The 16,303-nt window shown below is 38.3% G+C and overlaps 1 protein-coding gene across 8 annotated transcripts in view; it reads left to right on the top strand.

Moving 5' to 3' along the window:
- Positions 1-16,303, top strand: part of SATB1 (SATB homeobox 1) — a 92,182-nt gene that overhangs the window by 45,401 nt on the left and 30,478 nt on the right. For all 8 annotated transcript variants that reach the window (XM_079300631.1, XM_079300637.1, XM_079300633.1 and 5 more), the window contains 3 exons: positions 286-397; positions 2,699-3,153; positions 11,469-11,681. In XM_079300631.1, coding sequence (XP_079156757.1) covers positions 286-397; positions 2,699-3,153; positions 11,469-11,681 — 780 coding nt within the window. The remainder of the gene's footprint in view (positions 1-285; positions 398-2,698; positions 3,154-11,468; positions 11,682-16,303) is intronic.

Below are 16,303 nucleotides of genomic sequence, written 5' to 3'. Positions count from 1 at the left end.
TAGCATCTTCTGTCCAGAGCCCATCCCATTGCATGATGTTTCTTGGTCGATAACTTTGTTCTTCCCTTAGTACATCTGCTATTTTTGCTCCCATTTACAATATACCTTGGTTTGTTTTCATGCCCAATTAATGAGTTTTTTAAAAGGCTTTGGATGATTGGATTTAAAATGCAATATGGTTCTCAAACTTTAAAAATATAATGGTTCAACAATTGAAATAATTTGTGCTTTGACTTGTACTGCTCTGTATTACAGATTTTTTTTTCTTCTCCCCTTTTCACACAGAGTATGATTTCTTCCATTGTGAACAGCACTTACTATGCAAATGTCTCAGCAGCAAAATGTCAGGAATTTGGAAGGTGGTATAAACATTTCAAGAAGGCAAAAGATATGATGGGTAAGCAAAAAAAAAAAATTGCCTTGATGGTGGTTACATACCATTATGTGTCACATTGAGGTCTGTCACAGTCATATAAGAAGCCAGTTCCCTTCATGATAAGTTTAGGATGCTTTTGATGAGTAGATGTAGAAAGTACATATATAGTGAAAGAATTCATTTAAATAAATATTTGCTATTGAAACAGCCAAGCTGACTTGGGTTGCCAGAGATGTAAAGCTGTCATTCTGTAAATCTAGAGATCTTCTACCACCCAGAATAATTGTTTAGAAAACCTGTTCCTGGAACTGTGACGAACTGATTTTTTAATGTATGTACTTTTTTCTTACTCTGGCTAATGTATATTTAAAGAAACAGGCTTCTACAGCTATCACTGCCTTCCAGCAAGAATGCTGTTATTTTTTAGAAATTAATATCTTTCTCTAACCTTGAGACCCTAATTTCAATTAATTTTAAAATATTGTTGAGGCAATTGTTTGCTTCTTGTAGTAAGCACAAGTAAATTATTGGAGGAAAAAATCTATAAATTCTATGATACCTTTTATCTTTTTTAAATCTGCTCACATAATTTTGGAGACTTTATGTCAGAAAATTTCTACGTAGATTTCAACAGAATGGAGAAATAGGACCTCAATTTGGATTGAATTTTGAGCTTGACTTAGCTTTCAGTATTTGAAGCAAAATCATTCATCTACCAAAACGGGTTCCTTGCCTTTTATAGCTTAAGGCTGTAATGAAGACAATGCATCACTTTTGTGATAATTGCTTGAATTACTGTTCCGAGTGAATGGCCCACTTGGGTTGATCTCTACTTTCCCTGAGTGAAAAAAAGCAGCTTCTTTCCTTAATCTACTTTGTACCTTCTATGCAACACAGAACCCTTCTTCTGAGACCACCAAATTTAGTGGGAAGACTTTACTTGGTTCCAGGTGGTGCATGTGTGAGGCAGCAAAGTGACCACATGGGGAGAGTGACCTTTCCACAGCAGTCTCCCCCATGTCCTTTGCAGCAGTGCTCCTGCATGGGGCAACCCATGCAAAATTTTACTTATAGGGTCTGCCAAGACAGGTTCATCTTCCATTGACTTGGAGTCAGTGAAGCCAGCAAGTAGAAAATGTGTGTGTATTCTTGCTGGCAGAAGAGGCAGCATTGCCCCCAAAGCCACCTGTATGAGGAGTAGCAGGGCCTCTGCTTGGGTATTGATCCAGGCTATGGACACCAGATCTCTGCAAATCAACTGGCTTGCTTTTTATTTATCGAATTTCTGCCCATGATAGGACAGGAGAGAAAGATGGGGATGTAGGTGGGAAGCCAAGTGGTGATTTCTTCATCCAGCTTCAATCCTTGTGGAGGAAAGGGTGGTCTTGCACTGATGACTGTTAGTAAAGATCATAATTACTGTGACAACCTCAGACACTGCATTAAAAAAAAAGTAAAGCCTTAATAATATAAGAAAAAAAAATGCTACACTTTTGTGAAAATACTGGACTTTTGGTTTTTAAATAAATCTTATTTTCTTAAGGGTATTTCCAGACCAGAGCTGTGAAAGCTTTAGAATAAAAGAAGTTACTAATGCTGATAAAAAGGAGACTCCTTTATATCAACCTAAAATTATTTTACATTGTTTAATCATGCACAAGAGGGGAACTGGAAGAACTCTTGTAGTTTAAAAAACTGTGCTGTTATTTGAAAAGGAGGGTGTGTCAAAGACAGATGAGTTAATATAAGAAAAAAATTCAACCATGTTGCAAGTCACTGAAAAAAACCATGCATACATGGTTGCAAGATAAAGCAGCCCATCTGTGTAATTTACATAAATTATACTAGTTCCTAGCAGTCCCATACAATTGATACAGCATCTAGAAATTAGCAGAGCATGGGGAGGTCTGCACCTCACCCTGCTTGTTACAGATTTCCAGTGGCTGAGAACTGCAGATGTCATGGCAGGGACCTCATGGGAGGAGCAAAACCCATCACCAGGGCTTCTCTCTCTCTGGCTGGGACATGTTTTCCCACAACAGCCCTCCCTACCCTTTGCACAGATACACTTGCTGTTTCACCTGCATCATCTGCAGCACAGAGTGGGTTTTTGTCTCTTGTCTTTGCCCCATCTCTAGCTGGTGACTGCTTTGTCTGAAGTCCCCTGTGTCTGTTACTGTGGGTCGCAGCAACCCACTCACGGTTGGGTTGCGTTGCACCATTTTAAATTTGTTTATTTTTATTAGCATGTCTTGTGAGGACAGTAAAGTTTGTGATTTTCAGTCTGATGTTGGCCTTTTCAATGTTTCTTTTCTGCTGTAGTTGAGATGGATAGCCTTTCTGAACTATCCCAGCAAGGTGCCAACCATGTCAACTTCGGTCAGCAGCCAGTCCCAGGGAACACAGCCGAACAGCCTCCATCTCCTGTTCAGCTTTCTCATGGTAGTCAACCATCAGTTCGGACCCCACTTCCAAACCTGCACCCTGGACTTGTATCTACTCCCATTAGCCCTCAGCTGGTAAATCAGCAGCTGGTAATGGCCCAGTTGCTGAACCAGCAGTATGCAGTGAACAGACTTCTAGCCCAGCAGTCCTTAAACCAACAGTACTTGAACCACCCTCCTCCTGTCAGTAGATCCATGAACAAGCCGTTGGAGCAGCAGGTCTCAACGAACACAGAGGTGTCTTCCGAAATCTACCAGTGGGTCCGTGATGAATTGAAACGAGCAGGAATCTCACAGGCAGTATTTGCACGTGTGGCTTTTAACCGAACTCAGGTCAGTCCTCTTTTTTCTTTTTTTTTTTTTTTCAAAGTCTAAGAGTCCCTTCTTTCTCTCACTAATTAGTAATTAATGTCTTCTGTCTTCTCATTTCTGCCCCGCCACTTAGCTCCTCTGAAGGAACCATGCTTCCTTGAAGGATCACTGTCCATGTTGATACATTACTGATGGAACTATCCGTTGTTCCTGCAGGAAGCATGGTTCCTCTCCAGTTTTGATGGCATATGAATAGCTGAATTTCCCAGTAAAGGAAATGAACAGCCCTATGCAGAGCCATTCACAAAATGACCCAACAGCTTGCCTTTTGTGTTGTAGAGTTGTACCTTAAACACACTAAACAACCTGTCTTCTTTCACAGGTGTACTGGCGATGGTCTTTTATCTGTACTTGCATTTTATTATTTTCCAGTGAAAGTCCTTTTCAGGCTTCTGAAAAGATTAAAAATTAAAAGCCTTATCTCTAGATCATCTACTCTCTTCCTGTATTTTTGTAGTTTGTTGCAAAAACAGTAGTTGTTGAGCTTGCCGGTGTCCACGTCAGAACATATACTTCAGCTCTTCAATGCAGAAAAAGCCAGCCCTAGCAAAGCTGATAAGTAACACTAAAATGTGTTATTTTTTACACCTGTTTTAGAAGCTAACCCTGTTATAATTTATTCTGCTCTATGAATTTAACTTAATGCCATGTTGCATGGAATTTAATCAAGCAGAAATTATGGAAGAAATGTCAGTATATTGGATGCAAATAAAAAGATCTCAAAATTTTAGAAGTATGTTATAACACAAAATAAGATATTTTTAATAGGACTTTCTAAAATGAGAAATATTTTAAAAAGACATAGGTAAAGTTGCTTTGGGTTCCACATTTTTAAATGAAAACACATACTTGGGGAACAATTTGCCATTGTAGATTATAGTATAATAAAAAAATCATAATTTGAGCTTCTCTTGAAACATTTTTGTTAGAGAATAAAACATTCTGTTTCAAATGCTCTAGTAGCAGGTTTGAACCAGCATGTCATTTATAATTGTTCTGAATTACTATTGCCTTACAATATTTTACATCCTCCTTTAGCTAAAAGAAAGTGGAGTCATTGTGTGAATTCTCTGTAGGGCTCTGTGTGTGTGTGTCTTTCCTCTTTACAGCAGAGGAGGTTTTCAAGATCTGGGCCTTTCATACCAAATTTCATGGGTTACATGAACTCATGCAGGGATTATTATTTACATTAAGTTAGGTCCAGGCAGTGTCAGTTGTTATATTTACGAATAAGTGAGTCTTGTTTAATACAGTGTTTAAAAATTTAATTATTAATACCCTAAAGTATTAAAGTAATAGTAGTAGCTTCATGTTACAGTGGTTTGCAGCTGCCATCTTACCTGGACAAAAAGCCAAGCAAGTAATTCAGAAAATAAAGTTTATTTTATATTTAATTCTTTCTCAGGTTTACCTAAAAGCACATTGTTTTATCTAAACTTTCCCCCCTCTGAAGTGGTCAGTTTTTGTCAGTTAGTTTTGCATACAGCTTTTGGCTTGTCCTTTGTGCCTAAGCAGTATTTGTTAGCTGAAATACAAGAATGATTGGTTCTGACTGGACACTGAATTTATATGACAGAATAGGAAGAAATGTTTTTTTGATGTGATGAATGCAACTGTAGAACCAGATTTCTAGTGCAAATACAAATTCTTTAATATTAGTATTATTATTAATTACTAAATATAATTAATATAATTAATTACTAAATATATATTAAAATATGTATTGCTATGTATTTTTCTTACTACAAATGTCATTAAATATTTGTTTAAACTTAAATTCTACCCCAGACTTTGTGATTAACCATCTTGGTTAAATGTGTTGAGAGTGACCCAGAACTGGGAGGAAACTCCAAAATGAACACTGAAAACAATTCCCCTAAAGAGATATTAAATACTCATATATATTTTTGCAATTTTCAACCAAATCTATTTGAAAGAACACAGAGTAGCATCCCTACATTCTACAAACTATTTTTGCTAACCAAGTCAGTATTTGCAGTTAGCAAGGTTAGATTTTGCAGTATTTGTTCTGTTTTGTGGCAAACATAAGGAGATAAAAGGAAAAATACTAGGAGCCTAGGGAGTGTCAGTCTCAGTTTTACCAATAAATATCTCAGCATACTTTTCATATGAAGCAAAGCCCTACTGAAATACAGAGGAGTTTTTTGGTGGTTCATTTCACCTTTGCAAACCTGGAAATTGTTAATTTTACCCACAGTGACAGCTAATATCCAAGGGTAAACACAGGTACAGCAATTCTTACATGAAAAACTTTTAAAATTTGTTCTGCTTGCTGTATTGTTGAATTCTTCACAACTTATTCAAGGATACATCCCATTGAGCTAAAGTTAGGATAGTGCTTTAATAACTGATGCTGTTGAGGAGTTATTTTCTAATAGTGATGTAATATCCTAAGTTGTTTCTCTGGTTTTGGCTTTTTTTTTTTTTTTTTTTTTTTTTTTTTGGCTAGAAAAGTGAAAAGGCTTGTTTAAATTCATATTCTGCTTTCTGAGATAGAAAGCTAACTCAGGCTTACCACTGACATTTTTGAAACTGTCATAAGCATATTTGAGCCGTCTCCAGGGACCATATCGTGCCATCAGTTTCTAAAGGCAAAAGAACTCACTGAAATCAGTTAGGAGTTCTGTGCAAGAAAACCCTGGTCTCAAGATACAGTCTCAGATGAGGGGAGAGATTTGCTTTCAGTGTAGAAGTTAAGGAAGGAAGCAATCTATAAATTAAGAGTGATTTAGCTTAATGTTTAGGCAATAAAATGGATTTTGAAATTTGTTGAAGATGCTTTTATTTTTCAGACTTATGCTCCACAATATCAATACAGAATTTAGGTTTTTGGGTGGGAAGTTTCTACCAATATAGTGTGGTAATTCAGCACTTGATCCTAATTTTCAAGATTTTTTAATTTAACTGCAAAAATGTCAACTAGAGATATTTCTATCTTTCCACAATCCAAGGATTTAGCAAAAATACTTCTGAAAACTAGAGTGTCTTTTTTCACTAATTATCTATAAAGCAGGAAAAAAACCCCTTAGCTATACCTTAGAAGCGTGTCCTTGAGAAAAAGTGTGACTTTGATGTGTTCTTGAATAATTTCCCCCCTACCCTTAAGTTCCAAATGGTAATTTCAAAACTGAATTCTCAGGAAGGTGCCTTGTAAGCTTTAATCAAAGTCCAGATACCTGTAACTTGAATGAAGCTTCGCATCTATACAAGTACAGTAGGACAATTGTTGCAGGGAGGAGAAGCAGTTTTGGTAGGAGGAATCTCTCTATGGTCCTTCTAGGAAGTCTTCAGAGCACAGTGGGATCTGAAGTTTTGCTTGTCCTTCAGCAGTTGTGATTCCAGCTCACTGGATGCAAAGAAACAGGTTGAATCCTGTTAGCACCTCCTTTCAGTGCACTGTGGAAAACTTTATTGAGTTAGTACTTGTGCTGGCAGATCTGAGTTTCACCTCAAGCAAGGTGTCCAAAGGTGACTACCAGTCTGCCAGAATAATTTTGGTAAATTGAGACGCTTATGTTTCAGTTGCCAGTTCATCAAATTAAGAAACATAATATTTTGGTTTTGCTGATGTCAGTGCACTGTGCAGATACCTCTACTGTCTTGAAAGAGCAAGTTTAGTATTTCTTGTGCTTTGCAGAGCAGAAAATGGTATTTGTGATCAGTTTGCTACCCTGGGTAGCCCCAAGCAGCCATTGGGTGACAGTGATGATGCACTGGGGTAAACCCCAAAGTGTTTGCCCACCACCCCACATCAGCAGACACTCTGCCTGCTGTTTCAAATGTTAAGTTAAACTGGGAGCTCCTCTACTCTGTTTTGTTCTTAGAGCTGAAATGCAGCATCAACATTTGTTGGGCTGAACTGCCCTCAGAGCCCTAAACAAATAAATAAACTCCTCTCCCATTTCTGTTGTGTGTTTTTAAATGTTAGCATGAGTCAGGAGGCGAAAGGCTTGGGTTCCCACAGGCAGCCTGACATTTGACTCGAAGGTGTAGCTTAGCCTGGTGCATGGTGGGGTGACGAGCAGGGAATTGTGTTAGTCATGGTAGTGGCTGGAGCTGGAACTGGGGGCTGCCTGCCTCTCTTTGTGCACACTTTCAGCTGTAAGGTTGCTGCAGGGACTCAGGTGCTGTTATAGTGACCTTATGGCTCTGACTGCATGAAAGAAGGAGGAATGGTTTTGCTCCCTTTCCATATCTGAATTTTGATACTTTTCTTTTTCCCACAAGTGACAACATTCGATCTGAAGGTTTTTGAATATTTCTCAGTGTTTCTAACTTTCTCTCTCCCTCATTTCTACTTGAGCCCCATGCTTGTTTAAAATATTAGCTGCCAGGACGTACTGCCTTTCTTTCATGTATAATACCTTTTCTCATATGTGAAAACTTCTGTGTATTTAGGACTGTGCTCATGCAAATTCTGGGCAATTGCTATTTCGAAGGAGAATGCTTGGATGCACTAAACGGCTCTATGTAATTGTAAAACAAAATCTTAGTTTACACAAACCACCTTCTCAGGCACTACTTTTTTTTTCCCCCTTCCACTTTGTCTTTGGCACACTTTATTTTCCAGTAAAATGAAAAATGAAGATGGATTATTCAAAATTGATAACAGTAATGGACCATCATGTAATGTTTTATTGAATTTGAGTTCTGTAAATTATGTGGTAGAGAGAAATTTGCCTGCTTAAGTATAACAGAAATTGCCACTGTATTCATATAATTCTTCATAGTGTAATTTAAGAAAAAGTACACTATCCATATCACTATTGAATAAAAGGTAAAAAGGTGCTATTACACTATCATGACAGCTCTCCTCTTGCTACCAAGCGAGGTAGATAAATGTGTCTGCTTATAACTTACTTGGCTAGGCTCCAGGCTTGAGGGTGGAGTTTGGGAATAATCTTCCACCTGGACATGGGATAGGAGCACCCTGCAACCAAGAGGGATAGTGTTCAGGGATGTTCTGCATGTTTTGGGAAGGTTTGGGCAAATTGCATGTTTCTTCTGGAAGCTTTGAAGTTCCATCACACTGATAAAAATCTATTTGAATCAGTGATTACATTCAAGGAGGAGACAAACTGGGGGCCAGACAGGCAGTGTTTTTGTTCATATTGGCAGACACTTTAATTTATCTCCATTTTTAAAGAATTTGTAATGAGCTTTTGAAAGCCTTGATAATATTTATTGAACATTTTTGTGCCATTAGTAATGAATTATACTTGTGATGACATGTAAAGCTTTTTTTTTTTTTACCAATAGAATATTTTACATTTCCAGTGCAAAAAGAATACAAAGGAGGAACCATGAGGAGGGCTCTTAGCCTAACAGTGTTGATAATATCTTTGCAAAACAAGCTTAGTTTTTATGCAACTTGAGGTACAATATCAGGAGATCACACCAAGACCAGTATCCTGGAAAACCAGTCCAAGCCTGGCAAAGTGAACAGTTAATCTGTGCACATCAGCACAGGCCAGAGTGCAAGAGCTGATATTTTCTTTCTAGGATTTTTCACATTGCACATCCTGTGTAACAACTTTTAGCTGGAGTTTTGTGCTCAAAAATTGAAGGAGTAGCAATGAAGTAATATGTCAAGCAGGCAAACTGTGTTCTAAGACTGTCTGCACCTGGTACTACATCTTCATTTTCATGGTTTAGAGCCTAGAAGCAAACTCCTTCTTTCCTTCTCTATGCTCTGTCATCTCCCCTCCTCTCTCTGCATCACTGTCCTCTGCTCTGCTCTGCTCCCAGATCAAAGCCATGACAGTGGTTGGGGAAGAGAGGAGAATGAATACTTAGTGGCATTTCTAAGACATTAAGAGGTGTCCCACAGCAGTGGGAATGCAAGCAAAAGTTAAAAAAAAACCCTGAAAAACACCAGCATTTGCTTTATTTCCTTATTTCCCTGAAGAGGGAAAAGTTATATGAGAAAAATAGCCTTTTCTACCTTTTTTAGCTGCCCACTATGTGGCTGAGGCTTATACAAGCAAATATTTTTTATTATGGCCTAAAGTATTTTTTAAGGACATTTCCTGTGGCTGACAGTGGGGCTGTTTGTAAAGAGTCTTCTCTCCTGACAATGGCCAGTCCACTTGAGTTTAGTTTTTCTTGCTTGTTTTTTCTTGGAGAGGTGTCTCCATCACAGAAACAGTCAGAAATCACTCATGTTTAAACCATCTATAAGGAGATGAACAATGTGGGCTTTGGGCTGTTCCACCAAGTAACAAGCAACAGGGTAAGAGAGAGTGTTCTCAGGTTTATGTCAGGGGATGTTTAGATTGGATATTAGGAAAAAATTATTCTTCAAAATGTTGTCCAGCACTGGAACAGGAAGACAGGGAAATGATGGAATCACCATCCCTGGAGGTATTTAAAAGACATATATATGTGGCACTTGGGGACATGGTTTAGTGGTGGGCTTGGCACTGCACGGTTAATGGATGGATGCAATGATCTTAAAGGTCCCTTCCAATCTAAATCTTTCTCTTCTGTTCTCTACATACTGTGCTCTGCAGAGAGCTTTGCCTTGTCTCCAGTAGAACAAAATAATTTTGTACCTTTTCTTGAGGTGGATTGTGTAACCCTACCACCAATAAGCATTGGTAACTGTGGGTTTGTACTTAAAAGTAGAAAAAAATGACAGAAACAAATTTATTTTCCGTGTTTGCTAATAAGTAAATTTATTATTAGACTAACCATTAAGAAAAAAATTAAAACATCACCTAAATGCCACATTTGTCAGTAACTCATTTATTTACCTTCTGAGTAATTTCTGCCTGCATACCAGAAAACAGGAGTGATCAAGAAAAGTGGTAAGAAAGTATCCCCCAAGATTATTTTTTTAAATTCTCCTACTCTGAAATATTTTTCATGCTTAATGCTGGAAAGATTGTTTGCTTTTTCCATCCCATTTCCCTGTTATGCATGCAGGCACAGACAGGAGCACACTGGCTAAGGTGTAGCATCTGTGCCTCTGTCTTCGTTGCCCAACAGGGAAGTTGAGCTCACACCCACACTGGGTGAGCCCTGGTCCTGTCTAAGCACAGCTACTTGTGAACAGTGGCTTTTCAGCAGCATCTTCCTGAGGGTCTTTTGCCTGGTAGGATAAGACCTTTGAAAGTGGTGATAACTTCCACAGGTGCTGTGGGCATCAGACTTCCCAGAAAGATTCCCTTGGCCATATCATTCTCTTGTACCCCCTTAGGAATAGATATATTCAGTATTACCTATCTTGGTTTTGGCTTTTTTATTGTCTGCTTCCCTCTCTCTATCTGCCCCTCCATTATCCTGAATAATGTAGAACAGTTCTTTAGGAGAAGAAACATTGAGTTATGTTATTTCTTGAAATTCACATGTGTGTTCCCTTGTTATACTGTAAGTATGAGCCTCCCATGCCAGTCCTCTCTCTTGCCCAGCATGGCAACAGAATTTATTCTAAGTAGTAGTTCACATCTGCTTTTCCAAGTTACCCTTCTTATCACCATCTTGTTATTCCAAGACAGTAGAGCATTTTGAATGCCTGACATTTAAATATTAAAAGGAGAATCTGGCATGGAGAAGAGACGTCAAGAACCTGTTGATATTAAATATAAATATCCCAGGTGTTGGACTGTTTGAGGATTAGGGTTGTCCTGATGATGAAGAGAGGAAGGTGCAAGAAGGAGGAACATGAGGGCATCCAACAAGTTTCCTCACTTGTTGTTAAACTCCAGTATGCAATTCTTAGAAAGAAATATTGACATACAAAAAGAGTCAGTGAAGCAGTACTTTAGGAAAGTTGCAAGTTTATAGTCTCAGATTAGTTGTGAAATATCACTTCCTTTCAAAGATCTATTTAAGTTGCTAGAAATGTGGAAAGCCTTTTTTTAAGGTTGGGTATGCATTTTGCCTGTGAAGCCTGAGAATCCCCCAGTGTATCTCACTTATCTTTAACGTCTCGTGATTGTCTGTGGACTGTGAAAGATGTCTTGGCAAGTTAAGCCAGTAAAAGGAGGAAGACCTATTAGGAAGATTCAGTTTATGCTGTATTTAAAACAGGTGCTTAATAAAATTAAGGGTACAATTGGGGTTCTCTTCTCTGCTACCTAAAATGCCATTAATATAATCCTATGTGGGGTGAATAGTGCATTTGCTGTTCTCATTCCAAGCCCAGTGGGAAGAAGAATGAGGACTGATGAGCAGTGGCTTTTCAGAGCACAGTTTTACAGACCCTCACCTAGTCTAACTCTCGAGCCTCTTTTTTTCTTCCTTCCCTACAGGGCTTGCTCTCAGAAATCCTCCGAAAAGAAGAGGATCCCAAGACTGCCTCGCAGTCCTTGCTGGTAAACCTTCGGGCTATGCAGAACTTCTTGCAGCTGCCAGAAGCAGAACGTGATCGAATTTACCAGGATGAGAGGGAAAGGAGCTTGAACGCCGCCTCTGCCATGGGCCCAGCGCCTCTCATAAGCACACCGCCCAGCCGGCCTCCACAAGTAAACCACTCTCTCTGCCTTTGGGGTTGGCTTGCTGTGTTCTCTCACTGTCCCACTGGGTGAGACCTTTCTGAAAAAGAGGAAGCCTTGTGCTGTCGAGTTTTTTAGACACTCATAGAATCATTACTTGCAGTGCATATCGCAAATTAAATTTAAGAAATATAATGGATGATAGTAGCAGTTTATTACTACCTATTTTCTAATTTTAAGATAAATTGTAGCCATTATGGTTCCTACCGAATTTTTTGCTCGCTTTATTGAGGTACAAGCTTTACTGGGCATGGAAGATGGTGGCTTTTAGCTGTCATCTTTTCTTACGATTCTTAGGTTCTTAATGTTATAGCTTCAGATAGGGATTTTGGAGGATTTGAACCATTAAACTGAGAGGGAATGAAAGCAGAAGTGTGAGTACCTTGTAGTGCCTTAAAAATTATTCTTCCAAGCAAACAGGTAAAACTAAAGTGATGGGGAAAAGTGATGGGCATGCTTTCACCAGCTTGAGCTACAGAAAACTTCATAAAACAACAGGCTTGCTATCCATCATTCTGAATGATTTGGTATGTTCATTGAAGCTTCATGTAGTATTTGTTAAAATGCAACTCTTATTGATTTCTCTAAAATTTATTCAATTATTCAAATATTGCAAAGTTTGATAGATTGGGATTGAGAGATTCACTGGTGCAGTCCTTGTGTCGATCAAGGAAACTCTAATGCTTGTTTTAAGGTACATGAAAAAGGTGCATGTGAGCCATAGGAATGCACAGGATTTCCACAAAGAAATGTTTCACTCCAAAACCTGTATATTTTCAGAAATACTCTGCATTTCTGTGGCTCAAGGTTGTACCTATGCAAGGGAAAACCAAACTGATCTGCAGATATGTGGTAATCATGCTGTATACACAGTCCAGTTTTACTAAACAAAGCAAGGATTTGAGATTTTGGGAATTTTGTGACGGGTGAGTTTTTGAAAAAAACAGCAGGTTTTTGTTAACCAGTCATAGGCTTGCGACTGTGACTATGTTCTATACCCATTCAGAATGCTATAAATTCCTCTAGAGGTTATTTTTCTAATTCTCCTTTAGCTAATGGATACTAAGGACCACACTAAAGTAACAAATAACAAAAGAGGGAGAAGATTGCCTTGACCTGCTGCAGTACTTTGCACAAGAGAAGGAATTTTTAGCAGAAAAAACAGACTGTACTAATAGTGTAGTTTTGTTATCATTAACTGAGTTTAGTCTGTAAAATCCACTATAGATATTCTTCAAGATAAAGGACAAAAATCTATTTACATAGTAATGCTTTACTGGGAAATAGTTAAATAGAGATAACTGTGTTTAAAATAACATTTGAGTTTGTTTTAATATCTGTACCTGCTCCCACAGCCCAGGTAATTCAGAGCCAAGGCTAACCCTCCTTCTTAACTTATCTCTTTCTGCCAAGGTAATGTCTCATTCTGTCTCAAGTGGTCTTGGGCAATTTCACAGCTAAAGAACAGAGTTAATTACAGGACCTTCCTGAAGGATGTCAAGTCGGAGGTAGTCCTTGTACTGGTTTTAATTCACACTTTAAACTGTATAAATCCCTTGCAGCCAGAAAGAAAGTGAGACTTAGGGGTTTTCTAAACTGACAAAACATACTGTAAGTCCAAATTCAGTGGAAAGGGGGGGCTGAATCTATCTGTCTCTACTGTGCTCTTGTTCATAATTACATTTCATTTTTTTAGTGTGAGTCAGGAGTATAGTTAACCTAATTGCGACAGTTCAAAGTGGAAGCAGCATATGTTTGTTTAATCCTTTTCAAAAGCAAAGCAAGTTTACAAGGAAGCCTTATAGACTAGTACTTGAGGTCTACAGAACAAAGCACTTATTTTTCCAATTGTTGTGCTATTCTCTGTCATTCAGCAAAACACACACATTTTCCCTAGTGAATAGATTGAGAATGTAGAAACCTCAGAGTTGTGATTCTTTGTGACCTTCTTACATGTTTCCAGAATTCCTCGATATAAACATCTGAAGCACTTTTCACCTGCTGCAAAGTGCTTAGAGTCCTAAGTTTGAAAATTGACATATCTGTGTTGGTAAGATAACTACAATACTTGATGCTTGAAATAATAGTGAAATTGCCCTAGTTGTAACACTGGCAAGTATAACTTTACAAGTCACAGCAGAAATAAATTACAGTCAGGATACTGCACTTTTTTTAATGCAAACTGCTACTGTGATACCGCCCCCAAAATGTCCACAGTTTATTGAATATTTGATACTAAGGAAATAAAACTACAATCATCCTTACTACTGTATTTATTATAAGCAATTATTTAAAGATTGCTTTGCAGGAATACAGAAAAATATTTTTCCAGCTTGACTATGAGCTTTCCGGATAACCATAGAAAGAGAAAACCAACCGTTTATCCTGACAACAGAATTTACGCAAGAGCCAACATATTTAATATTAAATCTTTAGACCAGTGTAACATTTGAAACAATTAAACTATGAAACCATGAAAAATGGGAGCTAATATGCCACACATGAAGGTTTATTTTGCAATTGCAAGTTATCAGTTTCGGAAGGATGTGAAAATAAACATCCTGAAAAGGATCTATTTTGCATTTTTGTGTTGCCAACTGGTGGCCAGACAGTAGAGCAGACTTAACCATTTAGCAGCTGAGCTTGTTCTATGCAAATTTTGCATTCTGTTGTATGCAAAAACAGAAAGTGTGACCTTGGAGGTCTGATTGGATAGTAGGAACTCACCAAGCATAAACCCTGGTGCCTGAGTTAGAAGGAACAGTGTTGAATTTATCTCATTTTTACAGCATTCTTAGTAGTTGCTACTTGAGCTAATGTATCTGGATTGTTTCCAATTCTTTTTTGAAATCCTTTAAGAAGTTCTTTGTCCCCCTTACTTCTTCCTTTCTCTCTGACTTAAACAAAATGCAAAATCTTACTTTTTTTATTTAATTTGAAATCATTAGTCTCTAATGCATGAGCTTTTGGGATGTGTGTGTAGCCCTTTAAGCTGGCCAAGTTGTAAAGTTCTGCTACTATCTTCCACACTGGTGGGCTGAGCACAAGGAGACGGCGTACACAAGGATTTTTCCCTTGGACATGGTTCGAGTTGCCACCCCTGGGGCAGAGGTCTGTCTGTCAGGCTAGTTCCTGGGGCACTGGAGTTTATAAGTGTTAGCATCTCCATCAGGTAGGTACTGCATGGAGACTCGTTTAACCTCTGCAGTCTAGAAGGAAGGGAAAAGGTCTTTTCATGTTCTATTTCTTGTAATAATTTCCCCCCTGCTCTTCAACACCTTAGCCTTGCAGATTTCCCCACAGAAGCTCTGAGGTATTCCTAGATCAAGTTGAGAGAATGACTATTGCATGCTATGTGGAAATGAGAGAATCTGAGGATACTTTAGAGAATATTGAGGTGCTAGGGGTGTCCTTTATGTCTCATCAGGGCAGTTTGGGAAGTGGGGGGAAGATGGCTCCCCCCCCCGTTATAATTTGTGGGGAAGGATGGAAACAGTGGCCAAGTTACAGATTTTCTTTTCCAAAATATTCTCTTAAAGGTTTTTAGCCATCCTGCAATTATAAACACTTCATTCTCAGGACAAGTAGTCTCCATTTTAGCAGAGCCAAGGAAGAAGTCTTTCTTATCACCCATATTCCCCAAAGAAAATTTGTGTTAACCCGTGAGGTCCATCATGATCCTGTGTAAAAATAGAGTATGTGTAATATCAAGAGATTAATATTATTTTAACAAGGCAATGTTTTAAGAAGTAGCCACAAATCTTGCATGAGTCATGGTTCTAGGTACTCATTGACCAAAACCTTCATCTCATAAATGCAATCTTGGCCTCTCTCTGAGTGCAGATAAATTACAGTTTCTTCATGTTAAAGCAATAGTGCATTGAGTCTCAGAGATATGATGTTATTCTTGAAAGATTGGTGTCTAGGGGACCACTGCTTTGATGGTGTATGAGGACCAGTGAATCTCCATTGCAGGGAGCTCTGGATAACACCAGCTTCCATGAACCTTTATGGTGGAGTCCTAGTCCCATGTGTATGTGCCATGTATCACCACCAGCAAAACTTTTACGTCGGCAAAATTTGAGATTTAGGTTGATAAACTTTGTGCCAAGTTGCACTTTAACAAAAGTAAAATGAACAAAATAATAAATGCAATCCTTTCCTCCTACCCCCGCAAAAACCACCATGGAGGAGAGTTAATGGAAACCCTGACACTTAACTATAACTGCACTTGCAGGCGCCACTGTAATAATGGAGTAGTAAACCTTGTCCTGATAAAAGCTGTTCTGAAAGCAACAGCATTTATTGTACCTCCTCTGCTATTTGCAGAGCAGAACTGAAAAGTAGTTTGTTTTGCCTGGAATGAACTACTTTATGAATTTTAATGTACAATGTAATATTAAAAGCTAAACCAGGATTAAAGAAGATTTTTGTTCCCAAGCTAAAACAGTACTTATGAGAATGTGTTATATAAATTTTTTTTTTTGTTTCAGTTTCAATGGGAAGGAGTGAGCTTCCATGTTTGTGAAAACCTCTTCATACTGGTTATTCCTTCTACGACAACTTACCCTTTTTTTAGGAATATTGAATTA

Source organism: Erithacus rubecula, assembly GCF_903797595.1.
Source record: "Erithacus rubecula genome assembly, chromosome: 3".
In the NCBI taxonomy this organism is placed as follows: Eukaryota; Metazoa; Chordata; class Aves; order Passeriformes; family Muscicapidae; genus Erithacus; species Erithacus rubecula.
The sequence above is the reverse complement of the archived record's forward strand: the minus strand, read 5'-3'. Positions and strand labels throughout refer to the sequence as shown.